This window comes from Malaclemys terrapin, chromosome 3 (assembly GCF_027887155.1).
Source record: "Malaclemys terrapin pileata isolate rMalTer1 chromosome 3, rMalTer1.hap1, whole genome shotgun sequence".
NCBI classification, from domain to species: domain Eukaryota; kingdom Metazoa; phylum Chordata; order Testudines; family Emydidae; genus Malaclemys; species Malaclemys terrapin.
In genome coordinates this window covers 32878311-32895702 of record NC_071507.1, presented here as the reverse complement: position 1 = coordinate 32895702, position 17392 = coordinate 32878311, and the positions used below count along the sequence as shown (strand labels likewise).

Below are 17392 nucleotides of genomic sequence, written 5' to 3'. Positions count from 1 at the left end.
ATGTTGCCGCGCTGAAACCTGTTAGTATAACTGAATGCGTCATACCTGTCAGATTTTAGTTTTCTTCTTCATTATGATGTAATCTCATTAAATCTCAATTACTCATCTAAAGGATGATTTAGCTGTAAAATCTTAATGCTATTAATGACATGAAAAACTCAAAATAAGTAACAGGAAATAAAAGTATCATTTTAACTTAACTGAGTGTCAGTCAAGGGATTCAAATAAACAAGGATTAAAGTGAATCAAATATATATCCAAGAGGGCTACTAATTAAATAAAAGTCAACTGGATGGGAGAAAAGCAGCAGGGGATTTGAAGCCAAAAGATTAAAACCAATAAAATACTGAATAAAGACGTTTTTCGCTGCAATTGGTTTTGCATGTCACAGTCCAGACCATGGCCGGTCATTGGCTGTCCATCTGCTATTAAAGTTTTTGTAGTTTTGGTAGGTTTGGGAGCGGTAACTAACCCGTGGAGACTCCTGGTCTGATGGTAAACCATTTTGGGAAACCTGTTCTCCTTTTGTACCATCCCTGTTGGGAGACAGAAAACAAAATTGCATGAAATTCTAGAAAGTCACAAAACCTTCCTCACAAAAAACAAACTTTTCTATTGAATTTTGTGCACTGTAGAAATAGAAGCAATTGTTATACAAATGCCTGAATCTCCTGCGATTTACATCAGTTTTAAAAGTGTAAGTACATTGAGTTCTGTGGGTTACACCTGATATGGAATAATGTGAAGGCAGAATCAGGCCCTGAGTCTTTTATATCATAATAACCTAACTAGGATTCTGTCCTCATCACATAGAAAATAACTGCAAATTGCGTGCGACTTAAATTGTAACTGTATTTGGTGCACACTGAGCAACTTCCTCAAATGTGCAGACCTAGAAAGTTTTACTCACATGTCCTTACACTGAGAACGAAATCAATCTGTCCACTGACTTCAATGCATGGGCGGCAGGTATCACAGGATGGGGGAGGCTGAGGCTCCCCATAGAGCCCGGTGTGGCCCTGCCCACGCTCAGCCTCCAGGACCCCTCCTGCTTCTCATCGGCGCTCTTCCCCTGTGGCCGGGGCCCTGGGCTGGGATTAGGGGGCCCGGCCTGTGGCCAGGGACTCCCGGAGCTCTGGAGCTGGAGGCGTTTGGGTGGCCCTGGGCTGGGGCAGGCCGCCAGCAACCTTGGGAAGATGGCGGGGGGGGAGGGGGGGGAGTGCTCTGGCGGGGGAAAGGGGCAGGCCAGTCTCCCCAAGCTGGCAGTTCGCGCGCCGCCCATGCTTCAATGGGTTTGGTCCTCAGTGTGTTCACCTAAGGAGGGGAACCAAGCTCCCTGCAGGCTAATTAAATGAAACTGGGCTTTTGTCAGCATCAAATATCTTGTTTGTGGGCCTTCTTCTCTACACTCAGATTCCCCCTCATTCTTTAGTTCTGAATCAAAGATTGTTTGAGCAGGTAATTGAGGACAACTGTTTTCATTTAATCAGACAGATGAAGTTCCAACCCTCCTCTGTGCAAAATATAGACACACTGTACTAGAGCACACTTATCCCATTCCTTGCATTTGGCTTTGCTGGCAACTCAAACTACAACAGAACATAAGCTCTTCCTAAACTTGGTTGTTCCTAGAGTTCTTTGCTCCTAACCGGTAGTTCCCTCTGCCTCAGAATGACAATCCTGCCCCTCTTGTATCCTGGTAACAGTTAACAAAATGCACTTTCCACTATGACTCATTAGTAAATATCCTGTATCTTTATGCAGAGTTATGGCTCAACAGAGAAGCAGGGCTCCTTTGTGCAGGGTGCTAGCATCTGCCATCTTGTCATTACTGTCTCTAATCTGGAAATGCGCATGCACCACATGCCTTTTGTCTGAAGGTAAGTTTACTATTACTTGTGGGGCCCAGTGGGGAGTAATTCATGTGCAGTTTGCCTTCTTTGGTCTGAGCTTACCATTGTTGTGAATCTGCATCTTCTGGACCCTTTGGGCTTGGCTCTGGGGAAGGAGGCTGCCTCTTTCTTTCCTCTTCCTCTTGCTGTCGACGTACTTCCAGTAATTCCAGCTAGGGAGGGAAAATATTGGAGAATGGTAACAACTCACACTTCAGTCGTTTTCAAGAAGCATTTCTAGAAGATGCCTATAACTCAGGGCTTTTGCTGATACAGCATTAAAATTAAAGTTTATTGAAACAAAACGTTTGGGCCCAATCCTGCAAATTATCACACAAGTGTGTTGTCACACTGCAGTCCATGTAAGGAAGGACATGCAATATCAGGGCCCTAATTACTATCTCCTACACTAGCAACTAATGGAGCATTTCCTCAGTAATTTACAGATTGTGATTGTATCTTCAAAACAAACACATTATATTAAATATACAGAAAACATCCTAAACTGTTAAAGCCCTGGCAAGTAATGCAATTTGTATGCCAGTGGGCTAGAGGGGCCCCTCAACTCTGGAACACGCTTTCTCTCCTCCTCTCTGGCCTCACACAGCTCCAATTTGTTGCAAAGGCCATTCATTCACCTAGGGTCTCTCTGGAGGCGGGGGGGGGGGGGAAGGTATTAGCATTAGTGGGAGAGCCATGTAGTGTTTGAGTGACAGGGTCAATTTGATTGAATAAACTGAAGGGAAAGTGTAAATATTGCAGTGAACAAAACACGGGAAAGTAGCCAAGAAAGCAGCCCTTTGGGGACATAAAGAGTACTCACTGTAGTCAGTCTTTCCAGTGCTGAAAATCTTTCATCCCAAGTAGCTGCAGATTTTTCAAACGCTTCATGCCGCTTAATTAACTTTTCCACTTCATCCACACTTTGACCTATCTCACGACTGGATAGGTATGGCTCCTGTCCCAGCAGCCAGGCCTCAGCTACACTAGCATCCCTTGAGAACTGATGTACTTCCAGAACTGAGCAAAAATATAAGGCAGTCAGTGCTTAGTGACATCAAAAGTGGCACAATATAGTCAGGTGCCTTTAGTTCTTGTTTTTAGAAGGGTTGGGGGGGGGAGGGAGGGAGGGATTTAAGTGTCTTTGGCTGAATTTATCTCTGAACAAAGTCAACTGAATTGAATGGAATTATACTAGAACTGTAATTCTGATGTTCTAGTTTTGCTGAGGTAGTTTGAGCAATGCTTATATTGAGATGCAATAAGACACACAAATCAACACCTAAACTCCTAATTATGGGCTTGACCCAGCTCCTGTAGAAGTAAATGAAGAGACATCTGCTGAGTTCAGATGAAGTTGAATTGGGCTCTACTACAGTAACACTGCCAGGAGTGCAGCTCGTGTCTCAGGAACCAACCGAGTGGTAGAACTATGCAAAGCATGTGTCTTTGGTGCAAATAATGCATTAACCATACATTAATAAGAAGATAATGGATTGCTGGCTGGGCCTTACACTGTCAATGGACGTATTTAAGATTTTATGAAATGTGACCTCTATCTGTCACTGTGTATTGCGATGTTACAATATTATTAGGTTGTCAAGTGATTAAAAAGATTAACTGAACAATTTAAAAAATGTAATCACGATTAATCGCACTGTTAAATAATAGAATATCTTTGATTTAAATATTTTTGGACATTTCCTACATTTTCAAATATATTGATTTCAATTACAACATAGAATACAAAGTGGACAGTTCTCACTTTATTTTGATTACAAATATTTGCACTGTAAAAAATAAAAGAAATAGTATATTTCAATTCACCTAAAAGAAGTACTGTAGTGCAATCTCTTTATCATGAAAGTTGAACTTACAAATGTAGAATTATGTACAAAAAATAACTGCATTCAAAAATAAAACGGTGTAGCACTTTAGAACTTACAAGTCCACTCAGTCCTACTTCAGCCAATCGCTCAGACAAACAACTTTGGTTACAATTTGCAGGAGATAATGCTGCCCACATCTTGTTTACAATATCACCTGAAAGTGAAAACAGGCATTCACATGGCACTACTGTAGCCGGCATCGCAAAATATTTATGTGCCAGATGCGCTAAAGATTCATATGTCCCTTCATACTTCAACCACCATTCCAGAGGACATACATCCATGCTGATGACAGGTTCTACTCGATAACAATACAAAGCAGCACAGTCCGACCCATGTTCATTTTCATCATCTAAGTCAGATGCCACCAGCAGAAGGTTGATTTTCTATTTTGGTGGTTCGGGTTCTGTAGTTTCCGCATCAGACTGTTGCTCTTTTAAGACATCTGAAAGCATTCTCCACACCCCGTCCCTCTCAGATTTTGGAAGGCACTTCAAATTCTTAAACCTTGGGTCGAGTGCTCTATCTATCCTTAGAAATCTCACATTGGTATCTTCTTTGCGTTTTGTCAAATCTGCTGTGAAAGTGTTCTTAAAACGAACATGTGCTGGGTCATCATCCAAGACTGCTATAACATGAAATATATGCAGAATGCAGGTAAAACAGAACAGGAGACATACAATTCTCCCCCAAGGAGTTCAATCAAAATTTAATTAATGCATTATTTTTTTAACGAGCATTATCAGCATGGAAGCATGTCCTTTGGAATGGTGGACGAAGCATGAAGGGGCTTATGATGTTTAGCATATATGACATGTAAATACTTGCAACGCCAGCTACAAAAGCGAATGCCTGTTCTCACTTTCAGGTGACATTTTAAATAAGAAGCAGTCAGCAGTATCTCCTGTAAATCTAAACAAACTTGTCTATCTTAACGATTGGCTGAACAAGAAGTAGGACTGAGTAGACTTGTAGGCTCTAAAGTTTTATATTGTTTTGTCTTTGAGAGCAGTCATATAACAAAAACAAAAATCGACATTTGTAAGTTACACTTTCACAGTAAAGAGATTGCACTACAGTACTTGTCTGAGGTGAATGTTCACAGTGCAAATATTTGAAATCAAAAATAATAATATAAAGTCAGCTCTATACACTTTGTATTCTGTGTTGTAATAGAAATTAATATATTTGAAAATGTAGAAAAACATTAAAAAATATTTAATATATTTTAATTGGTATTCTATTGTTTAACAGTTTGATTAATCACCATTAATTTTTTTAATCACAGTTAATTTTAATTAATCACTTGAGTTAACTGCGATTAATTGACAGCCCTAGTTCTTCGTTGTACACCCAGTCTGGGTGATATACTTTCTGTTAAACCAAGAGGCCTCCTTTAAACACATTCTCACAACACTCAAAACTTAGGGCTTGTCTTCACTACTGAGGTAAACTGACCTAAGTTACGTTACTCCAGCTACGTGAATAATGTAGCTGCAGTCGACATAGCTTAGGCTGACTTACCCCAGTCTCTTCACCGCGCTGCGTCGACGGGAGACGCTCTCCAGTCAATTTACCTTACTCTTTTCAGGGAACTGGAGTCGACCAGAGAGCACTCTGTCATCGATTTAGCGGGTCTTCACTAGACCCACTAAATTGACACCTGCTGCATCGATTGTAGCAGCAGCAATCTCCCCAGTAGTGAGGACAAGCCCTTACACTTTGTTTTTGAGGCTTATCACTCCTAGAAACTTAACCGCAATTGCACATATTTCCTTAATAGTATAACACTGGGTGGGTTTTTGCAGTGTTCCACATAAATAGCTTTGGAAATGAGGAAATGTGTTGATGTAAAATGAAATAAAAAACTGTGTCTAAGGTTTGCCTTGCATTCAAAGCAGGAACACGTACAGCCCATGTCATGCAATTAAGGTCTGCCAGGCAGCCATCTAGGGTGCCATAAAACGGTACAGATAACAAGGAGGTTTCCACTGCAGCAAAGAGTCACTTGACAACAAGACCCCTGAGTTTTGGGAGAATCTCTTTGAAGCATAGGAAATGGAAGGTGGTCTAGTCAGGCCTAGAATATCCCCACACTTCAGCTGCCTATTACCATAGCATGGGCTTCAGGGAGAAGCTGACAAGAAGATACTGTGTTCCTGGATCCACCCTTAGTGACAGAAGTTGTAGGAAAAGGCTGGCTGACCAGAAGACAAATTCTCTGACTTAGCAAGTGGGAGGAAAAAGCTAAGGCGAAGGAAAGAGAAAATCAGAGAAGATGGAGAGGGAAAGTTTGGGGTTACCTGCTTTGTTTACTTCAGATGAGAGGAAGGAAAGAACTTTTACCCCCATGCTAATATATTTAATGCTGATCTTTCAAGCAGTATAATAAAAATGGTGTAAAGATCACGTTATATTTCTGCCTAAGAAACAAACTCTTACATTGCAAAATCTACATTTGTAAGTTACACTTTCACGATAAAGAGTACTTGTATGAGATGAACTGAAAAATACTATTTCTTTTGTTTATATTTTTACAGTGCAAATATTTGGAATCAAAAATAATAATGTAAAGTGAACGCGGTACACTTTGTATTCTGTGTTGTAATATAAATCAATATGTTTGAAAATGTAGAAAAACATCCACAAATATTTAATAAATTTCAATTGGTATTCTATTGTTTAAAAGTGTGATTAGTTGTGATTAATTTTTTTAATTGCAGTTAATTTTTTTGAGTTAATCATGTGAGTTAACTGCGATTAATCGACAGCCCTAGATATTGTGGTTATTGTCTATTTGTCTTTGGTATAAGAAACCTAATGGGTTTACAGGTTTAAAAATATACACTTTATGAACCAATGCACTTCCAAACATGTGGACTCTGTTATATCAGATAACACAGGTACACCTCTACCTCGATAGAATGCTGTCCTTGGGAGCCAAAAAATCTTACCGCGTTATAGGTGAAACCGCGTTATATCAAACTTGCTTTGATCCGACGGAGTGCGCAGCCTCCCCCCCGCCCTCCCCCCCCCACCTCCCCCGGAGCACTGCTTTACCGTGTTATATCCGAATTCGCATTATATCGGGTCACATTATATCGAGGTAGAGGTTATATACTGCACATATGTGTAGCATGCTTGGAATGCCCTTTCGAATGTCTTTTTGTTACTGCGGAAACCCAATAAAAATAAACTGTAAAAAAAAAATGAAAATAATTACATCCGTAAGGTATTGTGTATCTAGGTAGTTAGAGGTCCAATTTTGCCCTCACTGAAGTCAATGGCAAAATGCCCAGTTGATCTTTAATGCTGCGGGATTGGGCCCTCATTGCAGCCATTACCCAGTTGCTGTACCACTGGCTGTAGCAGATGCTACAGTTATCATTCCAATGTGATCTCAACGCCAACGAGCAACAGTTAACAGATAAGTACTTGTGTGTTCTTGCAGTAGCCAAAGATATCAATGCAGAAATAGTTACATCTCACTCAGCTAATAAGCAATTTAAATGCATCCTTACTCAGTCTCAGCCATTCCCATCTGTCTTCCCATTTGTCAATCATTTCTTTTCTCTTCTCTGTCAACTGCAATAACTTTTCCTTGATCTGAGTTTAAGAGAATGGACCAATGTTACATAAGAACCAAATAACTCAACACCACCAACCACACTGTATAAGCCGGGGTGGCCAAACTTTTTGGCCTAATGGCCACATATGGCTATGGAAATTGTATGGTGGGCCATGAATGCTAATAAAATTGGGGGTTGGGTTGCGGGAGGGCTCCAGCAGGGGGTGTGGGCTGGGGGTGAGGGGTTGGGGGTTCAGGAGGGTGCTCTGGGCTGGGCCTGAGGAGGGCAGGAGGGGGATCAGGGCTGGGGCAGGGGCGCGGGAAGAGGTCAGGGGGCAGGCTCTGGGCAGCGCTTACCTCAAGCAGCTCCCAGAAACAGTGGCATGTCCGCCCTCCGGCTCGTACCCAGAGGTGCAGCCAGTCAGCTCTGTGTGCTGCCCTGTCCGCAGGCGCCGCCCCTGAAACTCCCATTGTCTGTGGTTCCCGGCCAATGGGAGCAGCACTTGCGGCGGGGGCAGCATGCAGAGCTCCCTGTCTGCCCCTATGTGTAGGAGCTGCAGGGGGACATGCTGCTGCTTCTGGGAGTTGTGCAGAGTGGGGCAAGCCTCCGACCCCGCTCTCCGGCAGGAGCTCGAGGGCCAGATTAAAATGTCTGGAGGGCCGGACAAAAGGCGCTGACTTTCAGAAACAGGATACACTGTGCAAAACTGTCAGTGGCGAATTTAAAATGGAAGTGGGTGCAGTTGATTATTGTCAGCAGTAACCCTTGGCGAGGACACACTGATGTTCTGAATCCTGATTGTAAGTACAATATTGCAGTTAAAATACAGCATTTGCATGACTTGATAGAACAACATTTACTTTAAAACTACAACATGTAGATTAATTAGTAAGAAATATAAATCGGACCTGGCTTATTTTTGCCAATCCAGTCTGACTGATGCAACCACTTTTTTCTAGCAGATAATCCACATTACTTAACCCATGGACGTTACCAAATGTCAGTAGCAGTCTATAATGACAAGAGTCAAATCCACTGACACACCTACATGAACCCCACATTGTTCTCAACAAGAACAGTGGCTGGAAAAGCCTCTCAAGGTGCCTACTAAATGCCTCCTTAGGGAGACTGCACTGTGTTTATCTGTAATGCTGACACAGAAATCATCAGTTCCCTGGATAGACAGTCACTTTGCTATAAAATAAGGCTTTTCCCCCCCAAAAGTGGCAGGGAAGAAATGAGGGTTGTGCGTCTTTCCTTAGGGCCTCCCTAACTGGGTCCCAAACTGACCAGGATAAATTAGGAATAAAATCCAGGGTTTAAGCACTAGGGAGTCAGAGATTTCTCCCTTATGACTTCAGGACAGGACACTTTCCCCCTTAATATTCCACCACCCACAAGCTAGAGATTGTTCTTGAGCAGCGAGGCACAAAACCACTTCTATTCCTTCTTCAAGTAGGCTCTGTAATACATCACTCCCCTTGGTTTTAACAAGACTCAAGGCTGCCCTTTTTGCTCATAGGTTTCATCATCCCAACAGTGCACATCCCTCCTCCACATCAGAACTGAGAGTGTCACTTCTGCATGCTACCTGGACCAAAAGGTAAGTTTAGGTGCCAAACTGATCCCCCACGTGGATATACAAAGTGGTACCACTGAACTGACCCTCGATTAGAAATAATACAGTAATCTCACCAATACAAGTGCAATGGACCCTAAAGTAATGCAGTCATTATAAATGAACACCTCATTAATCAGCAGATTACACAATGCAAGCCTTCTCTAACCAAAACAAAATCCATAGTTCAGCTGCACTGCAGCTCTTGTATAGTCGGCAGGCAGAATACCTCCTCTGATGCATAGTGTTTCCTTGCCAGAAGAGATTTGCCAAGCTCAATGCACGTAGTAAAGCTGTCATTACGGGCGTCAATTTCTGCTTTGATACCCTGGTGATTGTTCATTAGTAATTCAACCGATGAAACATCCCTAAAATGACAAATTGTGGTTTAGAAATGTATACTCCAAAATCAATGGTACCACATAGTTGTTCTTTTAGACAAATAAGCTACAACAGAAATGCACAATCTAGAATTTATTAATTCCCAGTTTGTCATTATACACAAGAGGCAAGATTGTACTCCGCCTCTGCGTGATGTGCATGACTGGGGTCAGGATACAAGGAGCATCCCCCTTACACATCTATATCGTGGTCAGTACTAAGAGTAAGTGCTATGTGAAACTAGTGTTGCTACTAGTGCTTGCCTCTCCAAAATGGGAGAGAAGAGGCAGGCCCACTCCCCCTCTGCACTGGAACTAGACACTGCTTCCTCTCCACATGTGGCACAATGGCCATGCTACCCTGAAGCACCATGACAACAGTCACTCCTGGAGCCTGCACTGTGGCTGTGCCTTATAGGCACAAAGAATCTAAATGCATCTAACAGCCCTTAAATCTAACAAGAAAGAGCCAAGAATTACCATTCAGTAGATATTCAATGAAACGACCATACAAGAGAGTATGATTTGTCTTCTTGAAATCAACAGGCTGAAAGGCTCATTATAAAAGAGAAATGGTATAAGGGATTGATGATGAATTGATATGGCTAGAGGGATTTTTTTTAAGCTATTCGTCTATTTATTTTCTTTAAACAAAAAAGCAACAGCTGCATTAAGATGGAACAATTTTGATCTGAAACAGACATGAAGTGAGTGAAGGACTTGACATTAACTCCTTAATCCTATGCTTTACTCTAGAGTCTGTATGAGAAAGAGCTGTAATTGTCCGGGTATGCCGGAAAGACAGGAGCGGTGTTCCCAGTAAGCTATGCGCTTGGGCGGCCATTGGCTGCTCAGGAGAGATTCAAATGGTGCCCAGCTGATTAGCGGAGCACGCACAGACAGTAGCATGTGTTCAGGTGCCCCTCCCCCACGCTACTCCATCCTGCAGCTGCTCCCCTCCCAAGACCCTCCTGCTACCTGTGCAGAGCGGGGGTGGGGTGGGGAAAGAGGGTGCTGATGTCAGGGTGTCCCCCTTCCTCCCGCCCCATACCCGATCTGCCCCATACCCGATCTCCGCAGAGCAGGGCAGAGGAGACATAGCCTGGCTAGGACTCTACTGTAAATGATGAGTGACTGAGTACTTTTCTTAAAGAGACAGTGCACTGTTTCTGAGATTTCCCCAGCAGTCAGCTCACACAGACTCTCTCCTTCCCCCACCCACATATCCCATCTCCACAGAGCAGGGGAGGGAAGACAACAGGGCTCAGGACAGAGCAGGAGAGCTTTCAGTGCGTGTCTTAAAGAGACAGCACACAGTGTCTTTCAGATATGTCCCCAGCAGCCAGCACACTCACGGTCTGTGTGTCACACACACACACACACACACACACACACACACACTCTCTCTCTCTCTCACACTCATTATTTCTTGGTACTTCCTGCAATGCACATATATTCTCTGTAATTTTATTCTTTCAAAGTGTGTTATTTTAGTGTTTTGACTGGTCTATGCATTTATAATTTTTATTTCTCTTACACTTAAATTTAATTCTTTTAGCAGTAAGTTCTAAAATGCCTAACTTGTTCTGGCTGAAGTAATTATCCCTATGGTAACTTTTAAAAATATATATTGTATCTAAGTTTTTTGTTTCACTGGTAGCACACATATGCACATACCTCGGTGCACATCACAAAATTTATTCCGCACATGGATGGAAAAAATTAGAGGGAACATTGGACAGGAGACACTGAATGGGGTTTAAATAGGCTGCAACTTTATTCCTAAATGTCAGGGAGTATCTGGCAAATAAAAGTGTTCAGTGCAGGTAATTCCATAAGCATTTATATATTGGGGGGGTAGGAGGAGTTGCAGCTGTCAGCCCCCCCACCCCTTTACCCACCCTGTTCTACAGCCAACTCACTGCTGTGACCCACCTGCCCCCTCAAATGAGGATTAAGGGGGAGCTTGGCTCCCTTCTGTACCAGTCACAGGAGTCCTGAATCCCCCCATTTCCACTCCTTTAAAGAGTACTGCCTTTGAATCCATTTGTCATTCCATTTTATCTGATCACCATATTACTTCCCTATAGAGTACCTGTGCTGGACATCCATGATTACATAGTAAGTTGTGACATCACAGCCTCCTCGCCATTTCATGTCTGTCCCAACTAAGCTCCCAACCTACTGTGGGGAAAGCGAACTCCACCCCACCTCACTTTGGCCAATCTGGCAGCGAGGAAAAAAATTCCTTTCCAGCCCCCCAAGAAAGGATTGACCAGTGTAATGCCCACAGCAGATCATGAGGAGACCTGGTATTGAACTACTCCCATGGAGGGTGGAGGCTGCTTTGCCTGGTTTGGGGAAAAGAGGGGTTTTCCTGCACCAGTGTGGACATGAGTAGCCCCCCACCTTCCAGTCACCTGGGAGATGGGGGGCGGGGAATGGGTCTGAATCCCCATGCTGATCTGCTCTGAAGCTGCCATAGCAAGTCATTTTCTGTCCATCTAGCCCTTAACAGGGCCACTCTCCTTTTCCTACGAGCCAGACAATGACCCATACCACTTAAAGTGCGGTGAGGTCACCCTCCCAGAGTACTGAAATCTTTCTTTTTTACTAGTTCTCTCCAGCCAGCTCAGCAGCTCCTTCCATCTGTCAATCAGCATAGCTGCCATTCCTAATTGTGGTATGGGTGGCCAGAATGCCACCCACTGTCTGCTTTTCCTCTGTCTATATGGAAAGGTTGATTAGACAGCCATTTTATTTCACCTGGTTGGAGGGATCTAAATTATCTAGATAACTTTGGTCCCATTATCTTGGCTCAGTCCTTTAAACAGGTTGCTATATTCCTCAGCAAAAGTAGCAGCCTTACCATAATAATATTATAATATTCCATTGCAGATGTTCACATTACCTTGGCTTCTCTTGGGCTTCGATCTGCCGGATAACATCTTCCATCCAGAGCATGAGATCACGAACCATGCTGAAGAAACGAAATTTATCTCCTGTATCCACCAGTCTAACTCTGCGTCCCTCGCAGGCGTCCAGCAATGCTTTCCATGCTTCCAGGACCTCGTTCTCTCGCTTCTGGATGTCGTCAGCCTTGTCCCCAGCATAGGCAGCCTGAAGACGTGCAGCGTCCTCTTGCAGCTGTCTCACCTAATGTGTTTAAAAAGCAAACAACAAAACTGTACCTCAGCTCGTGTATGCTTTTTAGTCAAAATAATCGACAGCATAAGGAAATTTCAGATGCTAATTTATGTTTTGAGTTTCTCCTTAAAGACTTTTGTAAGTTGCAAGTTTTCAGAGTTGGAACTTTGCATTGTGAAAGCCTCACTCCTGGTGTCCTGTCAGCCTTTCATTTTAGAACTTCTCATACCTAGAGAAGTAGAGACCTCTGGTTAACAAGCCTCAGAAGAAAAAAACATCAATTCACTGTTGCCTGCATCTTGCGTGATCATTTACACCAGTGCAAAACGATTCATACATTTTAAGGCCAGAAGGGATCATTATGATCATCAAGTCTGACCACCTGCATAACACAGGTCATAGAATTTCATCCAATAATTCCTGCATCAAGCCCAGAGCTTCTGGTTGAAATAGAGCATATTTTTTTAGAAAAGCAGCCAGTCTTGATTAAAAGACTTCAAGTGATGGGGAACCCATCACATCCCTAGATAAGTTGTTCCAATAGTTAGTTACCCTCACTTTAAAAATGTGAACCTTATTTCCAGTCTGAACGTGTCTATTTTCATCTTTCAGTCACTGGATCTTGTCATGCCTTGGCATGCTGGACTAAAGAGCCTACTACTATCAAAAATCTCTTCTCCATATAGGACCTTGTAGATTGTTAAAAAGTGACTTGAGCACATTCTCTTGAGTCTCTACTACAAAACACATTTTCCAGATGTCAAATCATTCTTGTGGCTCTGTTCTAAATCCTTTTCAATTTTTCCAACATCCTTTTGGAAGAACTACACACTGTATTCCAGTAATGGTCTCCATAATGCAGTATATAGAGGTAACATATCTCCCTACTCCTAGTTGATATTCCCTTGCGTATGCTTCCAAGGACAATGTTAAACCTCTTAGCCACAGCATTACACTGGGATCTCATGTTCAGTTAGTCATCCACCATGACTCTCAAATCATTTCAGAGACAATTCTTTCCAGGATATAATCTCCTATCCTGTATAAGTGACCTAGTTTCTAGGTACAAAACATTATCAGAACATGATGATAGTGTGTTACATCCACTTTGTTTTCCCTTTGCACTAGCGTAAATGACTACTCAAGTTGCAGGGCCATTGTGAATTGGCCCAGAAACTCCAAACAATGAAGAAACACACTAGCTCATAGCAACCGAGTTCACTTGCATTTCTTCCATTTGAAATATTCATTTTAAAAACAGCTGTATGCCTTAGTAGGGATTATAATTCCTAGTATGATATATTAATAGCTGTTCTCTTTTTTGTCTATTTAATATACCTGTCTTAAGAAAATACATTTTTTAATTGTGGTTTTGACATTTCAGATTGTTTAAATGTTTAATGAATTAACCACTCTGACAGTTACTGCATTTTGAACTCTACTAATCTTTATATTGTGCATGCATAAGTACAGAACGTGGAATAAAAGCAAATCAGAATGAGCGCATTGTGTCCATCATCTGAACAGTTTCTGAATTTTAGGGGTGAAATGTTCAAAAGCACTTGGTCTTGGCCTAACTCTGCTCCCATAGAAGTCAATGGGAGTTTTACCATTTTAAATGTCCTAATTTACTATTTCCAGAAACTAACACAAGAAGCAATATTGGTGAAATTATAATATCCAAATGCGTAACAAAAATAGCTATTTGGTAGAGTAACTGCACTTAAAGATCTAAGGTCTGTATCAGCCACTACAAACAAGAATACCAAGCATGAGAAAATCTGGAGAAGATTAAGGAATTTCCTTTAATTTTTGCTTCCCCGTCCGCATACAATTTGGAACATCTGTCCTTCCACCGGACAGCTTATTTTGTGCAATGATCACAAACGGAGCAAATATGGGCACTGGGGCATAGAAAATTTCAGTGGTGACCTTTTAGCATAATTACTACTAATCTTCCCAAGATTGTGTTAGGAGCACAGAAAAAGCTAAAATCTGTGTTTATATATTAGCACTGATATACAAAAAAAACTTGATAGATTTAATACCAGCTCAATGCCTCATTGAAACTGCTTTAATAGGTGTTCTATTTAATGCAAATTAACCTTTTTTTCTTCCTAATTTATCTTCCAACTGCATACACCAGACAACGTAATGCTGGCACTACTAAATATGCCTATCTGAAACGGGTCCTCTGGGAAGTCAGATTGAGCTACCTACCTATCCAACAATCCTCCCTTCCCTCCATGTTTTTATATTGGTAGGCAGCACCCCAGTACTAACGGGAAATGTATAGCTAGCTCCTTTAGCTGGGGTTGAAAATCTTACCTTCATTGCCTGTCATCATAAGCAATATACAAGCCCTTTGACTTTATGATTTCTTTTCTAATCAAGTGCAGCAGATGACAAATTTTCAGTAAACGATTATCTGTATATATAGAAGGCTGTGGACTTCTAGAGTGACTTCTAACACTCTAGACACTAACAGAGCTACACTATACAATTAGAGAAGCAAATTAAAAATACAAGTAGTAAAATAAGCCATGTGATGTTATTCACATAGAAATTTTTTGAATAGCAATCCACAATCTTGTCTCTCAGCACGTGGTGGCAGATGTCTGATGTCATCCCAGATTCCTAAATCCGGGCACCCACTGAAAAGTTGCTTGCGTAATACACACCTGGGTGCCTAAAGCCTGAATATCATGTTCAAATGTTGTGTGCATCCTCTGCAGTGCTTCCACTGTGTTTTGGTCTCTACCAAGTTCCTCGGGCAATTTCTTGTGTTTATCTTGAATACGTCCAAAGATCTCCTTGGCATCATGGTAAAATTTGTGTAGTTCATAGGAGGCTGCTAGAATCTGTGTTCTTGTGTCAATGAGCTCCAAGAGGTCAGCCCATGCCTCATTCAGACCATCCTTCCACTCTGCAATGGTGGCTGCATCAGAGTGTCCAGAATTGATGAGCTCATCTGCCATGTGGTTAACAGAATCAACACGCTCCTGTCCAATGTTTCCAGTGTCTCGGGCAAATTCGCGGAATCGCTCTTGTAACATCTGAAATGTGAACAAACAGCTGTAAGTCAGCAGTGCCCAAGCTATATTTTTTTTACTTACGTCTATCATTTGGGATTGCAAATGCGATGGGTAGCACATGACTTTTTGAAATAAATTGTGTAAGATCACCAGGAATGCTATACTGGAGTGTCTTACATGCAATATAATTCACAAGCAGGAACCTGAAATAGTTTATGACAACTGTAGGAAACCCACAATATATTGCTTATAATAATGGAGATATCCCATCTCCTAGAACTGGAAGGGACCTTGAAAGGTCATCAAGTCCAGCCCCCTGCCTTCTAGCAGGACCAAGTACTGATTTTGCCCCAGATCCCGAAGTGGCCCCCTCAAGGATTGAACTCACAACCCTGGGTTTAGCAGGCCAATGCTCAAACCACTGAGCTATCCCTCCCCCCGCTTATGTTGTAGTGAAGAGCCAAAGAACATGCAAATGACCCAACAGCCTCAAAACTATAGTGCATATCAAATAAGCAAAACCTGCCACTGATTTATATTACCCAGCTAGTGTGTACAATTCCCAGAAAAATCAGATTTGTCTGCAGCTATAGCCAAATAACTTACTGTAACATGTTCATAATCCTGTCCCAGCTCGTGGGATCCTGCCACCACTTCCCTTTCAGCAATCCACTGCTCCAAGTCATCCACCTCACGATTGAGCTGGAATAGCCTGTGTCTCTCATCTAGTTTGCCCCTCCTCTCTTCAGCTAGATCCTTCAGGCCTGCATATAGCTTATCCACCTTGGACTGGCGCATACTGATGCGCTCACTGAAAAAAAACCCCAAGAAGAACACGGAGTCACCACTGATTTAAAAAAATAAAATATTTATACATCAGGGGTCAAAAAAATCTAAGAAGAAAAATCACTGTTAGAATATTTAGCCCATAGAACACATGTCTCTGAAGTGATTAAAACTTTGCCTGTAAACATTCAGACCAGATCCTTAGCTGGCCTAGCTCCATTAAAGTCAATGGAGTGATGCCAATTACACCAGTCAAGGACCTGGTCCACCATGCAAATATAGACCACACCCATTGACTGTGGAAAATGTAAATGTGAACAAAGAACCCCATTTACTGAGGTTAAGATCGCACAATGGACTTGTCCTAGGACTGAGAGAAAGGACCTGGACTATCTCTCCCTTGGTTCTAGCAGTCTGAATTTCCTTCAGCACTGAAAGTTAATGCTAAATTGATGGTCAACAGCACTAACAGGTTTCTTCAGTCTAAGGCTCAATAATCCAAAGGAAACTAATATCGTTCCATTTACCAGATCTCTTGGATTTATTTCCTGTGAGCTGCATAACCCCCTCTAAAGTTGCCTTTCCTCTGCCATATATACAGGTTACCATGTTATTGCAGTATTCAATCAGTTGAGCCATAAGAGCGCTAAACTGACCACTAGTGAGTGCTTTTAAAATATGCAGCACACACCCTTCCAATAGAGGTGGAGACTGTCATCTCCAAGACTCTCCCAGCTCCAGCCAGACTAGGGGTAGGTTAAATAAATTTATAATATAGCCAGCATATTGCCAATGGAGAATTCAGTCCCCGTGGCTATAAATACCATGGTAAAGTTACTTTTTAAAGCTCTCTTAGTGATACGTAGCCTGAAATCAATCTCTGGTAAAGGTCATAACAAAATTGGCTTCTCCTATAGTATGTAACTCTGGATTTAACAAATTTTTTTTCTGATAGTGTCCCTTCCATTCTCATTCCATTGAACCATGTGATCTAATAAAGTAGATTTAGCCACTTGGAGCCTCTTTGGAATAGCCTAAGAATCTCCTATTTCCTTCATTCCGAGGGCCATATTTCT

At 42.0% G+C, this 17392-nt stretch overlaps 1 protein-coding gene across 2 annotated transcripts in view; it reads right to left on the bottom strand.

Moving 5' to 3' along the window:
* SPTBN1 (spectrin beta, non-erythrocytic 1) overlaps positions 1-17392 on the bottom strand; it is a 200960-nt gene that overhangs the window by 14312 nt on the left and 169256 nt on the right. For both annotated transcript variants that reach the window (XM_054021962.1, XM_054021963.1), the window contains 8 exons: positions 16137-16341; positions 15177-15551; positions 12260-12504; positions 9198-9336; positions 7303-7387; positions 2716-2912; positions 1956-2065; positions 473-536 (listed from right to left, as the gene is read on the bottom strand). In XM_054021962.1, coding sequence (XP_053877937.1) covers positions 473-536; positions 1956-2065; positions 2716-2912; positions 7303-7387; positions 9198-9336; positions 12260-12504; positions 15177-15551; positions 16137-16341 — 1420 coding nt within the window. The remainder of the gene's footprint in view (positions 1-472; positions 537-1955; positions 2066-2715; positions 2913-7302; positions 7388-9197; positions 9337-12259; positions 12505-15176; positions 15552-16136; positions 16342-17392) is intronic.